Genomic DNA, 21,075 nt, shown 5'->3' on the forward strand with positions numbered 1-21,075 from the left:
TTATTGTGCTTATTGGAGAAATCCTGGAAAAACCAGAAGACCAAGAATAAAAAACAAAACTTTAGAAAATAAAAGCTTTTTCCAGACAAAACACCAACTTTTTGAGATGCAGATCAGCAAAAACTAGAATATGGTGCAAAAAAGTTCATTTATTTCAGTAATCCAGTTTAGACCGAGAGACCATCTAAAGGCCCAGGAACCCTTTGCAGGTGTTCTGGATTCATTAGCTGATAAAAGTGTGACACCTAGAGCGTGAACCTTTTCACAACATTCTGTCTGAGATTTTGAATTTTGGGCTGTAATCCAAATTATAACAAATGAAGACTTAAAATATCTGGACTTGCATGTAACGAGTCTACCTCATGTATTAGTTTCACCTTTAAATGAAATTACTGAAATAATTGAATGAGGTTCAATTTTGTTGAATTTTGCCAGTAACTTGTAGTAAAACCAACATTTCATTTCTTTATTGCAAAACAGCAATTATCAATGTAAACCATCAAACATTCACAAACTTACAAAAATATTTACCAATGCCTTTATTACTTCTTTATTTTGAGAAAAAGTCTTTGCTGTTCAGATTTTTACCTTTTATGATCATCAAATCAAGAAGGATGTAAACATTTAAAATTGACACTTTTAAATGGATTGATCTATGTGTTGATAAAAAGGTTTTCTATGTTTTGGTAAATAAAACAGCTAATTACAAACACTGGTTGAGTGTGCTGCCAAAAGAACATTAATGATGAAATGCATCTTTGCTCTTTGCTTGTGCCGTCATTCTACTGCAGATTTACTGCTGGGATTATTGTTTTCTTGTGTGACACAATTAGGACCAAACCTCCTCTGTTTGACAGATGGTTTTACTCTGGAAGGCATTTGGTTGACTCTAAGGTATGCAGGCCCTGCTGCTTTAAACCAACCATAAACCACAGGGGTGGTTTACAGTTGATAAAAAGTGATGCATAATTTCCATCACTTACAAACAACCTGTTCAGTCTATTGAACTGTTGTAGCAAAGATGTAACGTCTTTATGAAATTTCCTCTTTTGAATAATCCTACTGACTATAGAATGATGAGCCCCAAATTATTAAAAAAAGTAATTATTTCATAAATGTCAGTCTGATAAACCACTAAATCTAACCTAAAACAATTTAGTTTTGCCTAATGAACACAAAACACCTGTGTATATATTTTTGAGAAAATAACATTAAAATTATAGCTGTATGGTTTTATTTAAAAGTTAGAGACTCAAACCAACAAACCGAGATAATCAATTATCAAAGCAACAAAAAGCCAGACACAGAGATACAGCGAACAACCACATTTCCCAGCAAGCATAGCACTTCCGGGTTGAAAGGTTGTAAACGTCAAACAAACTCGTGCTGCCCCAAATAAGCTGCAGCAAACACAAATAACCCTAACGCTGCCCGCTGTTAAACACTGTAAACAACCGTATCTATCCCCTCCTTTTATCTTTGATGTTAAAGTAGTTTGTGTTTAACAAAATGTCTGGGAAAGCTAAGGAAATCTTACAGATGGACCTCTATGGTTTACTCGGTATTGAAAATACTGCTACATCTAAAGAGGTACGTAAGTGAATGATAAATAAACAAATACCAGCTTTGCCTCTGGCTGTTAGCAGATCGTTAGACACTGTTGGAAAATGTTTATTCTATTTTTTATTCAGTGGGCGAGGAAAAAGGCTGTTTAATATAAAGGCTTTTTGTTTTTAGCAGAATGCTAGCAGTATGTTAGCATACTGCTTGTATTCCCATTTTCTTTCCGTCTGTGCTTATAATTTACCGTAAACATGGTGCGTGTTATCACTCAGAGCAAACGTGATGCATATAGGTCCAATACCTGATGGGTAAGAATCGATATGATAGAAACAAAGGACACAAAACAGACAAACTAGCTAAAGGCTAAAATTCGCATTGTTGTAGTACCACAGAATGGACACGAGATGGCGATGTTGCACCAGTGAGCTCCTTGTGTGCGACTCAAACGTCCCCATGACGTTTAAAAACAGTGAATGTTAAACAGCACAGATGTATATAAATCAACACGCTTAGTCTTATTTTGATTTATCTTATTTAAGCTTGGAGGAGCAGATGAGTATTTTCTAAAGATGACCCTCATCTGCAAAAATAGCAGAAGTCAAATTTCACTTCTGATTCTCAGGTCATTGCAAACCACCCTTCTTCATTCCCTCTCTTTTTTTTACTCCCAGCCTTAAGCGGTTAATCATGTTGTTCTGAATCCTGCCTTTTTCCTCCGACCACCTCTCTATCAAAAATCCACTGGCCTGAAGGGATATTAAAATCCCTGCCAAAACAAGGGAGGAAGTTAATTTCTTAATTAGATTTCAAAGTGTTCTCCTCCCAAGAGGGTTATCCCTGAGGAAGTCGGCGGTTGTGGCTTGGGCTGAGCTGAAGCACCAGAACTGAGAGGGCTGCTGCTGAAAGGTCTGCTGATGGCTGAGAGAGATAGTGGATTTGTCTCTTTGTGCCTTACATTAAATCAGCAGGGCTTAAGAAAAGAAATCAATCAAATCTGTGAGAAATATCATCAGATGGTCAAATTATCCCATTTGTTTGGTTCACATCTTCAAACATGCTGTTAATCACTGAGAAAAGGAGGAAACTCATCCCATGGCCAGTTAATGTGGGTTCAGTCACATCAACTTCTACGTAAATGCAGTGTTTTACAGCTTTGGTGTAGGGACTTTTGCTTCTGTGTATGTCCTCTGGAGCTTTTCTATTATCACTAATGCTGTTCTTGATAGGAATTCAGGCGTGTCAGAGATTTTGAGTTAACGACTGAAAGTGGATTGCCATCGGAGTTGTACCTACCACAGATTGCTCGGTGAAATGCTGTCTAAGACCACACAAGCTCTCACTTGGTTTATTCAGCTATTACTAGTGTGGCTGTTTTCAGTAAAAACACGCTGGTTTCTTCAGACAACGTTCACAAATACAGAGTTGTAGCTTAGTGCAAACACACAGTTCTCAATATCTGATGATCGTTTTTGGTTTGAGCCGCGATACTAAGATTGTTTCATCCACCAGTGAGGCCGTCTTTCAATTTGAAACAACTTTATCGACAGATCTACGTTAGATTCAAATATCAAAACTGACAGACAGGTCTATGTTAAAGGCCTTTTAATAACTAATAACCCTTTTTGCAGCATTTCACTATTTATATAATAACACATTTTCTATTCCTCCTTTCATTTGTTTTCATCTTTTCTCTTATATTTTTGTCATTCATCCCTCTCCTTGCTGCTGTCCTCGACTCCTGTCTTCATATTTTCTTTATTCTGCTGATAATGGTGGAGGATGTGCAGAGATCAGGCAACTTATCAGCCTCACTGGTGGGAAGCTCTGCTGTAACTGTATTAGATAGCTTTTAATGCCTTGTTTGTATGATGTTGTTTCCTGGCATGTTTACACTACTGTACATTGTGCATATTGTGCTGAATCTTGGTTGGAAAGAAATCGTGAACTGAGATGAAATAGAAATTTACACCAGAATTATTGCAATTCACAATCTTTTAGCCCTGCCTTGTTTAGCTGTAATTTAAAACAAAGTAATGCAATTAAGATAAAGTGTTTACGATGTTTAAGAGCGGTCTGAGATGGTTATCCCGTCATGGTTCATGGAGGTTCATGGAAGTCGTATAACTGTTGCTCTTGTGCAGCGGGAACAAAGCCTGAACTGTCATGGAGATTTATTTAAAATGCTTTAAAGGCAGCATCTTAACGGATCTTAGTAATTTTAGTTATCTGAATGTGTATTTAGATTTTCCCCTCCGTAAAATCAACTCAGTCAGCTGTTAAGATAACATCAAATCTTGTAATTCCAGCAAAAATGTGCAGTTGCTCCGCAGACTTGAAAAAAGGTGATCCCACGTTCTGTGAGGCTGGTTTAGGTTGAGAGAATAGATGTGGAAAGTTGGTTTCTGTTGCGGACTGGTCAGAACATCTTTGTCAGTGTTTGTGTTCGGGATGAGCTCCAGTGTGTCAGGAATGTGCGCTGCGGCAAATTCCTTGTGATGCATATATATGAGCTGTTGTTCTGGTTGCGTGCAAAAAGCTTCAGCGCTGCTTCATCCTGCAGCCCCCCCCCCCGGTCTTTATGGAAACGTCTTCCTGCTTCCTTTTCTTTCACCCGCGAAGCAGACAGCTAATGAAAACCACCTTGTCATTAACTGGTTTGCAGAAGGACCAGTTAATGTGTCAAGAATTGACCCAGAGTTAAGAACAAATATCAAACCAGTGTTCCAGCGTTCTGGTCGATTTCACCACCATGGCTCCCTAAACCACACACAGGTGTTGATTACCAGGCGGAGATCTTAATGACGCTTGTCTGTGTTTATTATTTTATTGTTTAGAAATAAAGACAGGTACTGGTTTGCAACTCTAATGGCCACACTTGTCTGACTAGCTGACATGGGGGAGTCTGGATGATCGGTGTAGTTCACGCCAAAGTGATTGATGTGAAAATCTGGTTTTAAAAAATACAAATTAAGACATAAAAAAACTGTTTCTGATTATTTAAATACTAATATTAATGTGACTTTAGTTAGCTGTGACAGGTGAGAATGGTTTAAGAGAACCATTTTGAAGTTATGTTTGCAATCGGCTTAAAAACTGTTTTTTTTTACAGATATCTGATATACCACTGTAGTATAACTATTAACTTCCGATACCGATAGAAACCGATACCAATAAATGTTGGGTCCCCCTCAACAAAATAAAGAAAAACTAAATCATTTTGGATAACTAACATTATCTCCTGTCATGCACATTTAATCTGACAAGTACCTACGTTTAAATTAGGCCAGTTGTACCTAAAAACACAAATATCTCAAATAATTAACCTCAGGTCATACTTTACACTGAAGAGTTTGGTGTATAATAATAAGCACAGTTTGTAAAGAGTGTCACTAAATGAGTAAATATCGATACCAATGATTTCTGAGTGATGCCAATATTGACCGATGCTGTCGGACCCCCGACTGTGCTAACGTTTGTATTTGCTGCTCTCCTTCCAGATTAAGAAAGCCTACAGGCAGAAAGCTTTGACGTGCCATCCAGACAAGAACCCCGACAACCCAAAAGCAGGTTAGTGAGTTAATTTTATTTTCCTTCGTCTGAATTCTGGCTCACAGAGCTGTCACTGTTCTGAACAATATGTTTTAATCACCTGACGGGTCTACGTGTGGCTGTTCTAGAGCTGGACTTGACTGATTTTAATGCTACCTGACAGCCTACCCTCTGCACCGCATCACTTAGCCAGTGGCGGGCGGTGCGTTCCACCCCTGGGCCTTCAGTGATTTCCTATTCAGTCCAGTCTAATTTAATAGACCTTAAAATACCATCAATAGGACATCACAGCTGGAGAAACCTCACACACACACACACACACACACACACACACACACACCCCACCCACCCACCCACCCACCCACCCCCACCCCAGTGGCTGGTCAAGACACATAACTTCCAGAGTCTTTAAAATCAAACTCGCATTCCCAGTTGAGAGTAGGAAGCTGACCACGGATACTGTCAAATCTCAGAAATGAAAGACGGGTTTAAGAGATGAGACAATAAAATAAATAAGTAACGCAAACACATTATTTGCATTTGTTTTGGAGAAAATTGTACCGCGAAACAATTAAACATGTTGGCGCAGCTGCACTCACCACGTTATACACAATATAAATTGTATAGAAACAGAACACAGAATAATTTCATTTTGCCATTTTATTTCGTTACCATTTATTGATTATTAACAAAATAAAATGACAAAACATTAAAAAAAATACTAATAAAATGTTTCTACTCACCAACATAAATGTCCAGCATGGATCTCCTCCTGCTCATTTGAAAATAAAATCCATCCTTCTTTCTTTCCTCAGGAAAACCTCAATGGCTCTGTACAGTTTATCTGTGCGCTTCAGGTCCATGAGTAGGTCCTTTTCTACGGACATGGAGGCTAATGCTGAAAGACGTGTCTGTCCGGTCGTGTTTCTGGCGTACGTTTTAACGCGCTTTAATGCTACCAAATCCATCTGATGCCAGCAACAGGCGTTCCCAGCAGAATAACCTGCAGCGGTTCTCTGAAGCTGTTAGCCGTGGGTACCGTTCATAGTTGCTTGCCTGAAAATGACGAACAAATCCTTTCCCCTGCTGGGACAAGCCAGCTAGCATTGGAGTCGGACGACCTGTTCTCACAAGATCCATTTTTTCTTGAAAGGTCCGTCTTGAAAATGGTGTGGCAAGTAAATCTGCATCCAAGTCTGTCTCTTCTCCTCTTTCAGCCATCATGTGTTCAAAAACACACCGATAGCTGCCTATAGATACAAATCTCTGTGTTTAGTTTTGATATTTTGCTTCATGCCGCTAGAAAAGTTCTAACTACTGCTTATCCAATCACAGGATGCGTTCATGTCAACTTTTGCGTGAGGCCAGCTAGCTGGCCTGGGCCAAGCTGACTCGTGAGCTGATTGGCTATCGCAACTGGCTCGTCTCTGTTCACTTACAGCGGACAGTGGGCTTCTCGATTGATTCTGAAGGCCTAGGGCAGACTTAATCTGCCTGAAAACACAAGCTAGCTTAAATCTGATTGGATAACACCCAGCCTAGGTATTTTAACACTGGAAGCAGCACAGCCAAGTGGGTATAATAGGATATAAAGAAAATAGACCAGTAAACTTTTTTTTTTATTTAAAAATAATTACCAAAGGAAAAAAAATACATTTACGATTTTGAGTACGTTTAGGCCAGCAGAGAAGGCTTTGCTGGCCCTGACTGCCCACCACTGCACTTAGCTAACCAGGGTTTCCAACCAGACTTGACCGTTTCCACAGTCCGTCCACCTCAGGTTCTCCATTTGATCGGTCGTCTGTTGCCAGGCTGAATGTCAACAGTTAGAACATTTCAACGTAGCTTTTTGCTAATATGAGGGGGCGAGAAGCACCGTCACAAAGCCTCGGGTGCTTTGGAGGGAAGTTCCTGCTGTTCCTGCATGGCCCAGACAATTCCTGATTGTTACAGGAGAAACAAAAACCAAAACAACGGAAGTCGACAGAGTTTGGGGGTTGAGAAGGATAATGCAAAAGCAGGGGTCGGTTTCCCAGAAATAGAAAAGAAGTGGTTTGGAGGGCCTCAACACTTCAACCCACACACAGACTTGGCCGACTAACTCACAAAAGCAGAGCAGATTTGCAGGACTTGGTGCTCCCTAGATGAAGGTTGCACGCATGTAAGAGGTGACTTAGGGGTTAGGATTCCTCACTGATTGAAAGTCCCCCTTAAACCAACTATGTTGTCTCACTCTGGGCTGATATTTGGACCTAACGGGTCCCTCACAGACCCCTCAGTTGGATTTCATTCTATTATAGCTCATTAAATCCACGGAGGTAACCTGACCGTCCCTGCTGGCAGCGAGATCTCCAGAGCCTTCTGTTTGTGTGTACTGCCAGTCCCCACCGGGAGTAACCGTACCAGTTCTTTAGGCCTCGCATAAGTGAATGATTACGCTTGGCAAGGATGGTGCAGCGATGTGCTGTAGGATGAGCTGGGGGAACGTGGTGTGTGTGTGTGTGTGCGAGAGAGAGTTGGCTGACAGCTAGGTTAGCAGTAAATGGAAGATGGATGAGGAGAGGTCAAAGCAATTCATCGTTTGTCGTTGGGGGAACAGTTTTGGTACAACGAAGGACAAAAATCTCTTTTTAAATGTGTCCAATACGGTGTTATAATTGCAAAGTCTTTTTTCGCTTTTATTTTGAAAGGGTATGTGTACCTTTGTGATTCAGAATGTTCAGCATCTTTCATCTCCTTTCAGCGGAGCTCTTCCACCAGTTGTCCCAGGCTCTCGAGGTGCTCACTGATGCTGCTGCAAAAGTGAGACTGAAATCTATTTTCACCCGCAAAAGGGATCTGCAGTCAGGGCCATAAATATTGGGACATCGACACAGTGCTAACATATTTGGCTCTATACACCACCACAATGGATATCAAATGAAACAAACAAGACGTGCTTTAACTGCAGACTGTCAGCTTTTATTTGAGGGTATTTACATCAGAATCAGGTGAACGGTGTAGGAATTACAGCAGTTTGCATATGTGCCTCCCACTTGTTAAGGGACCAAAAGTAATGGGACAGAATAAGAACCATAAATCAAACTCATACATTTCAATACTTGGTTGCAAATCCTTTGCAGTCAATTACAGCCTGAAGTCTGGAACACGTAGACATCACCAGACGTTGGGTTTCATCCCTGGTGATGCTCTGCCAGGCCTCTACTGCAACAGTCTTCAGCTCCTGCTTGTTCCTGGGGCTTTTTCCCTTCAGCTTTGTCTTCAGCAAGTGAAATGCATTCTCAATCGGATTCAGGTCAGGTGACTGAATTGGCCATTGCAAAACAGTCCACTTCTTTCCCTTCAAAAACTCTTTGGTTGCTTTTGCAGTATGCTTTGGGTCATTGTCCATCTTCACTGTGAAGCGCGTCCAATGAGTTCTGAGGCATTTGGCTGAATATGAGCAGATAATATATCCTGAAACACTTCAGAATTCATCGTGCTGATTTTGTCAGCGGTCACCTCATCAATGAATACAAGAGAACCAGTTCCACTGGCAGCCATACACGCCCACGCCATGACACTTTTTATGTTTATGTTTATATTTATTTGGCAGACGCTTTTATCCAAAGCGACTTACAATTTATAACCTATAGAGCATGTTGTGATCTGTGGGGGAAACCGGAGTACCCGGAGGAAACCCACGCATGCATGGGGAGAACACGCAACTCCACGCAGAAAGGCCACAGCCGAGTTTCGAACCTGCAACCTTCGTGCTGCGAGGCAACAGTGCTAACCACTGCGCCACCATGCAGCCCACTGCACCATGCTTCACTGATGAGGTGGCATGCTTCGGATCATGAGCAGTTCCTTTCCGTCTCCATGCTCTTCCCTTCCCATCACTCTGGTACAAGTTGATCTTGGTCTCATCTGTCTGTAGGATGTTGTTCCAGAACTGTGAAGGCTTTTTTAGATGTTGTTTGGCAAACTCTAATCTGGCCTTCCTGTTTTTGGGGCTCACCAATGGTTTACATCTTGTGGTGAACCCTCTGTATTCACACTGGTGGAGTCTTCTCTTGGTTGTTGACTTTGACACAGATACACCTTCCTCCTGGAGAGTGTTCTTGATCTGGCCAGCTGTTGTGAAGGGTGTTTTCTTCACCAGAAAGGATTCTTCGGTCATCCACCACAGTTGTTTTCCGTGGTCTTCCGGGTCTTTTGGTGTTGCTGAGCTCACCGGTGCGTTCCTGCTTTTTGAGGATGTTCCAAATTGTTGTTTTGGCCACGCCTACAGTTTTTGCTCTCTCTCTGATAGGTTTCTTTTGTTTTTTCAGCCTAATGATGGCTTGCTTCACTGATAGTGACAGCTCTTTGGATCTCATCTTGACAGTTGACAGCAACAGATTCCAAATGCAAATAGCACACTTGAAACAAACTCTGGACCTTTTATCTGCTCATTGTAATTGGGATAATGAGGGAATAACACACAGCTGGCCATGGAACAGCTGAGAAGCCAATTGTCCCATTACTTTTGGTCCCTTAACAAGTGGGAGGCACATATGCAAACTGTTGTAATTCCTACACCGTTCACCTGATTCTGATGTAAATACCCTCAAATAAAAGCTGACAGTCTGCAGTTAAAGCACATCTTGTTCGTTTCATTTGATATCCATTGTGGTGGTGTTTAGAGCCAAAAATGTTAGCATTGTGTCGATGTCCCAATATTTATGGCCCTGACTGTGTATCCATTCCCACACCGACAGACCGTTCACCCTTGTGTCTAATGCTGCTTCCAGGCTGCCTACGACAAGATCTGTGCTGCCAAGAAGCAGGCAGAAGAAAGAAACCGTAAACTCGATGATAAGAGAAAGAAAATTAAGCTTGGTGAGTCACATTTTCAAATCCATCTTAAGTGTATGGAATCAAGTTTTACACTTAAAAGTTAACACAGCAAAACCATGTTTTACTGCGTGTTTTGTCAACATAAATTCCTGTTGTTTGACAGACTTGGAGGCCAGAGAGCGACAAGCAGAATCTCAAATCCAGGAGGAGGTGCAAATCACTAGAACGCTTGAACAAGAGGTACGAGAAGTTTGGAGAAGATGCAGAAAGTATAAAAGGACCATAATTAAGGCCTCAAATGTAAAAGGTGTCCAAGAACTTAAATCCACATTCACCTTGTTGTTGAATATAGGCAGCTCAGGGTGTCTGATGCCCCCGAACGCCTGTGTCGTCTCCGACCTGCTTTCCTACAAATTTAATAATGTTTTAAGGAGAAATGCCACTTCATCACGTCTTGAGCTTAGACACTCCCCCTTATATTTGCCACGTCAACGTTGTTAACGTAAGCATTGGTCACGGTAGTGCTAACCACAGAACAAGGCTAGTCTGAGCTACTGGTAATGTCCTTGTTGGACGAGAGGAAAACAACAAAGAAGAATGTTGGAGCACTCGCAAGCCAGGATCTACTGGGAGTAATGACACATCAAACTTATAAAGTGCTTTTTAGGACACTCAAAGTCACACACTGCCAGTGATGGTAAGCTACTATGTAGCCACAGCCGCCCTGGGGCGGTCTGACAGAGGCGAGGCTGCACATTTGCGCCGTCGGCCCCTCTGACCACCACCGACAAAGGCAAGTTGGGTCCTTGCCCAAGGACACAACAGCAGAATACCCCTGGCAGGAGCTGGAATCAAACCCATGACCCTCTGATCATGAGGTAACCCGCTCTACCACCTGAGCTACTGCTGCCCCATACCCAGACTCTGAGTGAATGCCAGGTAGATCCACCGTTTGTTGGGAAAACCAGACGTTCCTTTGGAAGGCTTTGCTATGGGGTTGTTAAGGCTCCTGGGCCATTTAGAGCCTCAACAAAGATGTTGTAGAAGTTCAAAGAACAGTTCCCAACTTGGACATTTGAAACTGGAAACTGGACATTTGAATGCATCCAGGAAATTCTGAAGCAAAAGCAGGTGCCTTTTATGTAAATTAGTTGCTCCTGTAAGAAAATATTTTGTCAAACATTTGGGTCTAGATGAAAAAGCTCAATCTGAGGAAGATTGAAATAAAAATCCCTATTATTTATTATTACCAGTGCAATACTTCTCAGAAGTCCCGTTTGGGGATTTTGCATGACTGTCCAGAATGTGAATGATAAATTGAAGTAGTGTGTTTTCTTTCATGTTGAGAATTTGCATCCACTTAATAAGTTTTACGTGTCAAAACATTTACTTTGAAAGGAACATGTACGAGATAGCTGTTTTAGTTTTGAGATGAATAAAGTAAATGTAAAAGAAGCGTGGTTCGTCTGTGACGTGTGCGTGGGGATTTGTAAATATCACTTAATTACGCGTGTGTGTGTGTTTCTGAAAGATTGCCCGGTTAAGAGAGGAGGGATCCAGACAGCTTGAGGAAGAACAGAGGCTCATCAGAGAGCAGATCCAACGAGAACGAGAAGCCCAGCAGCAAACGGGAGGCTTCGCTCACAGATGTATGTCTGTTTCTAAGATTGAAGCTGCATCAATCGGCTCATTCTAGGTTATCTAAACCCTTTCTGTTAATAAACCCAGTGTGATGCATCTGAGTGTTTTTATTGTCCTGAAATCTCTGCAAAGTGAGCCTCCATGTCTCCCAACCATCACCCAGTCAGTCTAACCACAGCAGCCACCATTCACTCTGCGGTTCACCAAATATTATTCAGATAATGGACAATAACAATAACCCAACTTTTATGAGAAGAGGTCTATTTTTGTTTTCTGGCAGGGACACAACTTGGCAACGTATCATAGGAATGCCAAGCGCAAAACATGCACACATAACGGTCCGTCAGAGCTCTTTGGTAATGTTTTTTCAGTTGGAGGCCGCAGAGGCTTGTGGAGATGTAAACCTGACCTCTCTCTGTGGTTGAACAATTACTCGTTCATAGTTGCTACATAATTTGAGTCTCTGCTATTTGCACGCATACGGCCCTCTCATCATCAGGGCTCTGCCTGAGAAAGCCAAAACCTTCACACGTAACTGCCATTTTCGAGTTGCTGCCCTTGTGCACGAGTCCCTTGACTGCACTCTCGAGTTCCATATTTCAATTAAACAGTCGTTTCTTTGTCTTCTCACTTCACCGTGTCAGATTTCCCTTTTGCTTTTATTATTCTTTTTTTCTTTCTTTTCACAGACTCGGGAGGGGAGAGATGTTCCAAGAACAATGTGACCCCAAAGCTGAAGGTAAGACTTGCAGCGATGGGAATTGAATCAGCGCTCAGGACTGTGAAGGGGCTCAGGGCTGCAAGAGGAGAGGGAGGGAGAGGGGGGGGGGGGGGGGGGGGGGCTTCCTATGAGAGAAAGACCAAGCAAAATCTCAGACCTTCATCCATTTGTAATTCATTATTCAGAGACCACATATGCTGCTCACTACTGAGCACACATGTTGTACTAACACCGGTTCCTCCAGAGTAGGCACGATGTTGTCAGGGGACCAGTATTTATGCCAAAAGAAGGCTTATTATATTTCCTCCTGGAAAGGCCTCGTTCTGCGTGTATTAGCGAACACCGGGGATGTTAGCTAATGTGTTTATACGTTTAATTCGGCTTTAAGAATAGAAAGCCATCTCCTGCTGCAGTGTGTTCCCTGCTAGAATAAGGAACAGAGTCCAGTACGACGGCGCCACAAGCCAAAAATGTGGGAGACATCAGATATCTTTTAAATCGGGCTGTTCAAACTTTTCAAGTCCGTGTTTTAGGCGCTACTCTTCCAGAGCATGTCAAGCTCAGCAGTTCAGATCGGGACAGACAGGAAATCAGACCATGGAGCAGTGTAAAGCATCTGGGAACTTTCAAAATAAAATACTGGTGCAGATTTCCTGTTGCTTAAAGGTATTGCGGAGGATTTATTTCTTCCTGGTGGATCTTCTGAACCACTGTTCTGCATAAGTGTCAATCATTCTGGTGAACCATTCATGCAAGGCTCTTGTCGTACGTGCTCGTTGCCGGGTAGTTTTTACTTCATGTGCAAAGCGAAGTTTGGGATCCCCACAGACGCCTCTTGTCGCCGGTTTTCTGCTCGACAGGTAAGCTAAAGTTTGATTATTTGGAGAAATTGATTTCAGATTACTGCGAGTAGAAGTTAGCTGCAAGGCCGGCAGCTACTTGCAAACAGAGCATGCATGAGGATAACTGGGCGTTCTCAGCCACGCACATTTTTTTCAAAACGTGGAGAGGGCAGTTCTTTCCTGGAATTCAGAAACATCCTCCACTTTACCTTTAACTAGTGAAAAAGAATACTTCATGACCTATGGCTGAGGTAAAACGAACAGAAAATATGCCACAGGCCATTTGGAATCATGATCTTTCTTCTTGCTTGCTTTTGCGTGAATGCGATTTTACAATCTCGCGGGACCAGCTTTGTGGAACGCATTCACCTCTGGTGTGCCTCTGAGACATCCTCAGTGGGAAGCAACGCACTGCTGAGGATGTGAGGAAAATTATGTTGCGTACCGCTTATGCATCCGGTGGAAAGTGAGGTAAGTTCTTTTTCCACTCCGACTCACTTAATGCGCCCCTAGTGGAGGATCCAGCAATAGCATTTTATTAATGATGCCTTTTTAATTCTGTTTGATCCATTTTCCTCTTAGATTCAAAAACATTTACATCAAAATGATTTTTCAGCGAGATTCAGCAAAAATAATTTATTAATGTCATAACTGGCATAAAGTCGATTGTATTTATTTAAGTTACTTGCCATTTGGGTTGTTTCCACTAATATCTTCCCTATTTGTATGTTTATTTAATTTCTGATTAAAGGGACATTATGGAAGTTTGACGGCCAAAACATGTATGGAAATAAATTTCTTCTTCATACAGTCTCCTGCAATGCCCTGGTCCTGTAGAATGATTCCTGGCATTTTTACTGTGATTGCCTGTTTTTCTGTAAAATCACAGAAAAAGAGAGATGCTCGGGTCGAGCAGGCTGCTTCATGCGCGTTCACGCTCAGGCATCGCCCGTAGCATTTGCTATCCGTAGCTTTAGCAGCAGAGAGAGAGGTGGTGCCACTTTGTCGCTGTTCCTAACGCCTAGTGATGAACCTAGCTACATTTCTGAGGACCCTTAGCTACTTTCTTCTAGATATTTCCTGCAGATTAGCAACAAAATAGCCATTTTCGCTCCGAACCGTTCTATGAACGTTGTTTCAGCTGTCATCAAGGATATAAATGTTACAGATATGAAGGACGTCACTGGTGCTTTAGCTCACCTAGTAAGACGTCGGACTCTCGTGTAGAAGACCTGGGTTCGATTTCGGATGTGAACATAGTTCATTTAGAGTTTTTTTTTACATTAATGGTATATTTTTTACAGTAAGATGCCCAAATTTTTATTTGAGACTCGCCGAACGGCATTGAATTCACAGATAAAAAAAGATGTGGGTTCAACTTTCATTATGGAACAATTTTTCAAGCAAGGGAAGGGAATGATCTGAGCATGCAGGAGGACTGACCCATCGTAAACCTTTGTCGGCTGTGCTGAAGAGAAAGGTACAGAACCAAATTATTTAATTAATTAGCTGCGCGTTCTCCTGTCCTCTGTCCTCCGGGCCACACACACACACACACACACACACACACACACACGCACGCACACACGCGTGCACACACACACACACACACACACACACACACACACACACACACACACACACACACGCGCACACACACACACGCATGCACGCACACGCACACACACACACACACACACAGGACTGTCTCAGCTGTTATTTTCGTTAAGGAGTGTGCACGTACAGCATGCGTGCCTCGTGCACGAGCCTACTATTGAAGCTGCCGTTACGCTTTTGGCCTGAGGGGGCAATCGCGAGCATAAAAATTCAAAACTCCATAAAGTCCCTTTAAATGCAGCAGAATCTGCATCTGAACCCGTAGACAGCCATAGACATCACATCATACAAACACCTAAACATCTCATTAGAAGATAAATGGGTTATGTCATCTTTGTGGGTAGAACCAACTGCTGTTGGAAAGAGAACACACTTTTTTGTTAAGAATGCTATGTTGACTGTGAAAATTCCCAGAAATCGTGTCTGACAGTGAGCAGAAGGCTGGAGCTGAATCAACACCCAGTGCTTTCATTGTTCTCCTCTCAGTCGCTGTAAAAGTTGGCCGCTTTATTCTGCGGTTTCTAGACGAGGAGTTACACAACATCTCTTTTTAGGAGAACGGGAAAATCTCATCACCAATCAATAGCAGGACAAGGGAGCAAAACAAATATTATGATAAAGTTGGATGCCTTTCATTGAGGGTACTTCACCGTGTATCGACTGTTTGGCAAGTCTTGGATTCAGAAAGAACGGTTTGGATTTTGTTGTGGTCGTAGAAAAGATCCCGACCCTTGCACCTTTGCTGTAGGAGTATAGGTGATCAGGCTCACTTTTAAGGGTTTTTCTAGTCCCTGTTCCACCAAAGCACTTGCTGCCTCTGCGTTACTGACTCTAACCCCGGCTTTCCACGGGAGCCGTCAGCAGCACGTTACTGCAGCAGCACGTCATAGCTGCTGATAGGAACCGCTGTGGTCAACAGAACCTTTTCCACTGGAGCCGTCAGCAGCCATCAGCAGCGCGAGTCGGCCGCGTCTCAGGAGCAGCATGTCGCGGCCTTTACGCGCCGGTTCTATTTTCTACGCGCGACGCCTCTGAAACGGGTCAAGTTCGACATTTTTGGGGAAGGAAAGACAGGAAATCGGACGCGGAAATGGAGAGAAGCTACCGAGATTTTCAGAATAAAGAACGCACTACTTTCCGGTTGCTTTACTTTTAAAAAAGGTTACTAACTGTGCGTCCCCGTGAGAAGTTATCACCTAGCTAGCGGTCTCCTTTGTTTTTCAGGTCCGTATTGGCGATTATAAAACAGACAGAACATAAAACACAAACCATGTTGTAGTTTTCTCCTGCTTGTTGTTGTGTTTACTGACGAAGTCACTCGTGTGACTTCGTGCTCGGTCGGTGACAGCTGCTCCCCTGCTGCTTCGCGTCTCGTGGGAAGGGCCAAGCAGCAGTTTACGCGAGCAAGACGTGCTGCTGCAGTAACGTGCTGCTGACGGCTCCCGTGGAAACCCGGGGTTCTGTCTGTTTTATGATCGCCAATACGGACCTGAAAAACAAAGGAGACCGCTAGCTAGGTGATAACTTCTCACGGGGACGCACAGTTAGTAACTTTTTTTAAAAGTAAAGCAACCGGAAAGCAGTACGTTCTTTATTCTGAAAATCTCGGTAGCTTCTCTCCATTTCCGCGTCAGATTTCCTGTCTTTCCTTCCCCAAAAATGTCGAACTTGACCCGTTTCAGAGGCGTCGCGCGTAGAAAATAGAACCGGCGCGTAAAGGCCGCGACATGCTGCTCCTGAGACGCGGCCGACTCGCGCTGCTGACGGCTCCAGTGGAAAAGGTTCTGTTGACCACAGCGGTTCCTATCAGCAGCTATGACGTGCTGCTGCAGTAACGTGCTGCTGACGGCTCCCATGGAAAGCCGGGGTGAGTCAAGCTTGTTACTCCTTGTTCCTTCCTGCATCTTACCTTTGGTCCTGTTATTTTAACAGGATCTTGTTTGGGAACATCAGGGTGTCATATCTGCCTTATGCGGATGTGGTTCTGATGATGTCCTATGGTGGAGACCTTCTGTGGTAAAGAAGTAGCTTTTGATATCGTGGTTCATCCACATTCCAACCCGCACCTACAGGATTTGCATTGTGACTGGAGATCATACAACAAGCTGAATAAGCCTCCTGCTCCGTCATCCAATGGGAGCTAAGAGTCCAACTGCTGCTTCTACGCTTCAAAAGGACTTAACTGAAGTGACTCGGGCGTCTGATTTGAATGCAGCAAGTGAAAGTGAAGCTGTAGATGAAGTGTTGTTATAAAACATGTAGAAAAGAAGGAATCCCTGTGTTTTTGCTCAGCCCAGGACCAACCTGCCTTTGATTAGCTAGTGAGTGTCATTCTAGCTATTTCTACGTTGATGAGTCACCTTTCGTTCTCTGGTGCACATGAGAAGAAGGCTCTCCCATTTGTCCAGCACCGATGGACTGAATGGAAATTGACTGCAGGTCTTACAGGTGGTTGTGCAGAGACGTTCCAAGAAAGAAACAAGTTCTTTTTTCCTGCCGTTGCTCCAGCCCGTCCTGATTGTTTTCAGTGTTCTGTTTTCCATCAGAGCCAAGCCTGTTTGGCATGATTTGCCTCCTGTGCAGCTGATTTTAATCAATTGCACTTCAAGGATGAGACATTATTGTGCAGTTCTTTAATTCTTGAAAGTCCCCGTGACTAATATTGCGCCTTCTTTTTTTCTCCTGTCTCCTTTTTGTCTTCCAGCTAAAATGGAAGTGTAAAAAAGATGATGAGACGAACGGAGGTTACTCCCAAGAGATGCTTTTTAAACTTCTTGGTAAGGTGGGTGTCCTGAACCATCAAAACTTTTAGCAACTAAAGCATCAAAAAGTACAATAAAGTACCATTCTGTGTTGGTTTAGAGATACTTCATTAATGCAACTGGATTTCTAAATTAATTTTATATACTTTGCTGCACTAAAACAAAGCTTCTTCATCACAAATTTGCCTGCAGAGTCCGGTCTTATTTGAGATCTGCATGACATCAGTGTTGTAGACTGTTTACACGTCCCCTCTAACAAGGCCCATTAAGTTTTGTAGCAGTGAAAGTGCTCAGGGCAACGCTGCAGTGCCCTTTTAAAAGCCACGCACAGCACTGTTTGTGCCCCTCTTACCAGGTGATTAAGCAGTACCAAGGGAGGTATCAGGAAATGTGCTCTTCTCATGCAACCCGGCACCACCTTCTGCTCTGATATGTCACGGGGCCTTTTGGTGGGGTTGCATGTTGGCCTGAAACGAGGATGGGGCAGTGACGTCGGGTTGGCCAGAAAAATGCACTTGAATTCCTCCTCTGCACGCATGCATCAGTATGGACCCTGGCAGGAGGGCTTAGAAACTCTTGATACAAAAGTGTTGTTAGTTTTATTTCTTAAGCAAAGAAAATACAAAAAAAAAAAAAAATGTTTGAGATGGCTAGAAGCAGTGACTGACAGGTAATAATGGGTTGTGTTAGATGAAATAGCCTCTGCTTTATGGGAAAGTAAGCTTGTGAGCATGCATGGGTACGTGAGTTTTGTGTTTTTTTTTTTGGAAGTTTAGGATAATAAATCTTTATTTAAGGGGTCAAAAATGTTACGATATTTGTATTTTATGAAATCGAAGCCTTTGGAGAGTCTCCTTTGTCACTGTTGGCTGGATTTAGCGTGTCCTCAGTGAGCTTTAGCATTCCTGGACTTTCCAGTTCCCAGAATTGTTTCTTTCTTTTTCTCCCAAGAATCAAACTCACACTTTAACATGGAAGACTTTAATGACAAGAGGCCTTTTAAAGTTTTTTTTACATCTAAACTAAGAAGAAGAAATAAAAATAAATTCATTTCTCTGCTTTAAAACAGTCCCTCACTTCTTTTTTGTGTGATTTTTTTCCAGTATGGGGAAGTTTTGAATGTGATGGTATCCAGTAAGAAGAAAGGAAGTGCTGTGGTGGAGTTTGCAAACCTTAGAGCTGCAGTAAGTATCCACGTTTTACACCGCCCTCCGTCCTGATTGGTTAATTGTGACCTCTCCAGTGAAACGTGTTTGCAGAGGATGTCAAACTCCAGTTAAGGTTGGGTTGGTAACTAAAAGGACACATATGTGCATTAAGATTATGTCTTTGAGCTGAATAAATGTTTTAGTCGTTCGTCGGGTTTTCGCTGCTGATTTGAACCACTGGGCTGAAGAACATCACATATTTTTGTGATTGTCTCTCAGTTTTCTCTGGTGTTTTCTTTACGTTTTCTGCTGGGTGTAATAAAGTCATACTTGAGTTGTTGATTTTCCCAATCCAATTAGAATTTATTTATTTATTTAACCTTTATTTAACCAGATGAGTCGATTGTGAACTCAGCAACAACAATCTGGCCATAAGGAAATTTGGAGCCTATCAAAAATGCCTCATCAGCTTTTTTTTTTTTAATTTGTCCTAACATATCTGCTGCTACACTGTTTAAATATTACTTTTTTAATTTTAGGAACTGGCTGTTAAAAATGAAAGTGGCCTGAGTGGTAACCCCTTGAAGATTTCATGGCTTGAAGGTCAACCAGAGGTCGTAACAATGGCGTCTCAATCCGGCCAGTTCTTATCTTCTCAGGTACTTGTAGAACAAAAAAAAAATGCATTTTTATAACTCCATCCTCCTTTCATAAAGCATTTCAGTTATTTTTTGCAAAATATTTCAAATTTCGTCTTCGTCCAACACAAATACTGCCCCGCAAAGAAAAGGCATGTAAACGTTCTGAACTTTTATTTTGGTATCGGGGTGCTAATGTTGCCCTCACCCATGCTCTCCTGTTCTCCTGGCCTTGAGGGGTGTGCTTGGTTAAATGGGCCTCCGTGTATTTGTTTTGGAGTGGTGAGGCGGTGGCCCCACGCTGGCCGGGAGCCCCGGTCGGCCGCTCATTAATGGAAGTGACCAGGGAGACCCCAGGAATGCTTAGGCAGCAGCCAAGTAGAGGCTGAGTGCAGTAATGGTTGGCTGGCACGTGAAGCTGACTAAATGTCAGGACGTGTTTGGTAGAACTTTGCGTGTCTGAGTTGTTTTTAGGATAAAGGAACTTTTTCAGATGTTATTTTTTTTCTATTTATACTGTTTGAAACATTTGTTGTCATCATTTTTAATAGTAATGTAACTTATTTCTGATGCTGCAGAAAAACTATAATAATAATAATAATAATAATAATAACAACAACAAACCATTTGATTTGAAAGCGCCTTTCATAACACCTAAGGACACTATGACAATAGAGATGAAATAGAATAAAATAAACCCATTGGGCAGAAATATAGAAAACGTTATATATGTAACAGATTAAGTTGAAGGATGTCCCTGATACAGGTACAAGTGTTAGCAGATTCTTACTATAATTCTTTCTCAATATCTACCAAAAATTGATTATTTTGCAAAGTGGAGATGTGTTGCAAGAGTTTTTGGCGCCTCTGTGTGGATGCAACACACACGCATCTGTTTCTAAACCACCTATTGGTCTGTTGGGGATATTTCAGTGTTTTGTGAGACTAATGTGGATGGCGAATGTTTTTATTTTTAATTGAAAAACATATCTATTTGTAGAAAAATGTAGAGTAGTATAGATGGGATGTTTAAACTTAATTCATAATCAGAAGCATTTTCTCCTTATTGTTATTATTAATAATAATTTTAGCTCAAACTTTCTCACTGCATATAAGTAAGTAAGTAAATTTTATTTCTATAGCACTTATCACAGACATAGAATCACTTAGATCAACACAAAATAAAACAAAGTCATACAATCATTATGATCTCAAAACAGAAATAGATTAACAGAGAAAATAAAGTAATACAATTATAAAATTTCATAAACAGATGAAAGATTACAAATTTGAGTTAAAAATAAGAAAATAAAAGATTTTGGTAAAAGCAGCTTTAAATAAAAGGGTCTTTAGCTGTTTTTATATATAAGCTATTAAATACTTTATATTAAAATGATTAAAATCAATGCATATGATTTTATGTAGAGGATCACAGTGCAGGGAGACAGTTTTTGGGAACACTACTACAGATCTCTGATTGGTGTTTATAAAAGCTCTCGCTCACTCCTTTTCTCTGGTCTGTAAAGGTGTGGAGCATTGAAAAAACATTTTTCAAAACTTATTTTTGATTATAATCGGTCACTCTGTTTTTCATGCAGGCGGAACATGAAAATAGTCTCCTACACCTATCTCATGCATTAGCTTCTGATAGAAAATAGACGGTGAAACTGTAGGGGTGTTTCTCAATGTCAAGGCGCCTGGCCTTGTGAGGAGATGTCTTGCAAGGCCAGGTGCCTTGCTTACGAGGACACTGTCCTTCCTTGGTCAAAGAAA

The 21,075-nt window shown here is 41.9% G+C and overlaps 1 protein-coding gene across 1 annotated transcript in view; it reads left to right on the plus strand.

Annotated features, from left to right (window-relative positions):
• Nucleotides 1-1,175: 1,175 nt before the first annotated feature.
• Nucleotides 1,176-21,075, plus strand: part of dnajc17 (DnaJ (Hsp40) homolog, subfamily C, member 17) — a 39,944-nt gene continuing 20,044 nt past the window's right edge. Inside the window, exons 1-10 of the mRNA XM_015970293.3 lie at nucleotides 1,176-1,590; nucleotides 5,061-5,130; nucleotides 7,856-7,914; nucleotides 9,888-9,975; nucleotides 10,097-10,173; nucleotides 11,465-11,582; nucleotides 12,264-12,313; nucleotides 17,459-17,536; nucleotides 18,620-18,700; nucleotides 19,204-19,323. Of these exons, the coding sequence (XP_015825779.3) occupies nucleotides 1,510-1,590; nucleotides 5,061-5,130; nucleotides 7,856-7,914; nucleotides 9,888-9,975; nucleotides 10,097-10,173; nucleotides 11,465-11,582; nucleotides 12,264-12,313; nucleotides 17,459-17,536; nucleotides 18,620-18,700; nucleotides 19,204-19,323 (822 nt within the window). The 5' untranslated portion in view covers nucleotides 1,176-1,509. The remainder of the gene's footprint in view (nucleotides 1,591-5,060; nucleotides 5,131-7,855; nucleotides 7,915-9,887; nucleotides 9,976-10,096; nucleotides 10,174-11,464; nucleotides 11,583-12,263; nucleotides 12,314-17,458; nucleotides 17,537-18,619; nucleotides 18,701-19,203; nucleotides 19,324-21,075) is intronic.

The sequence above is a fragment of the Nothobranchius furzeri genome, chromosome 18 (assembly GCF_043380555.1).
Source record: "Nothobranchius furzeri strain GRZ-AD chromosome 18, NfurGRZ-RIMD1, whole genome shotgun sequence".
NCBI lineage: Eukaryota > Metazoa > Chordata > Actinopteri > Cyprinodontiformes > Nothobranchiidae > Nothobranchius > Nothobranchius furzeri.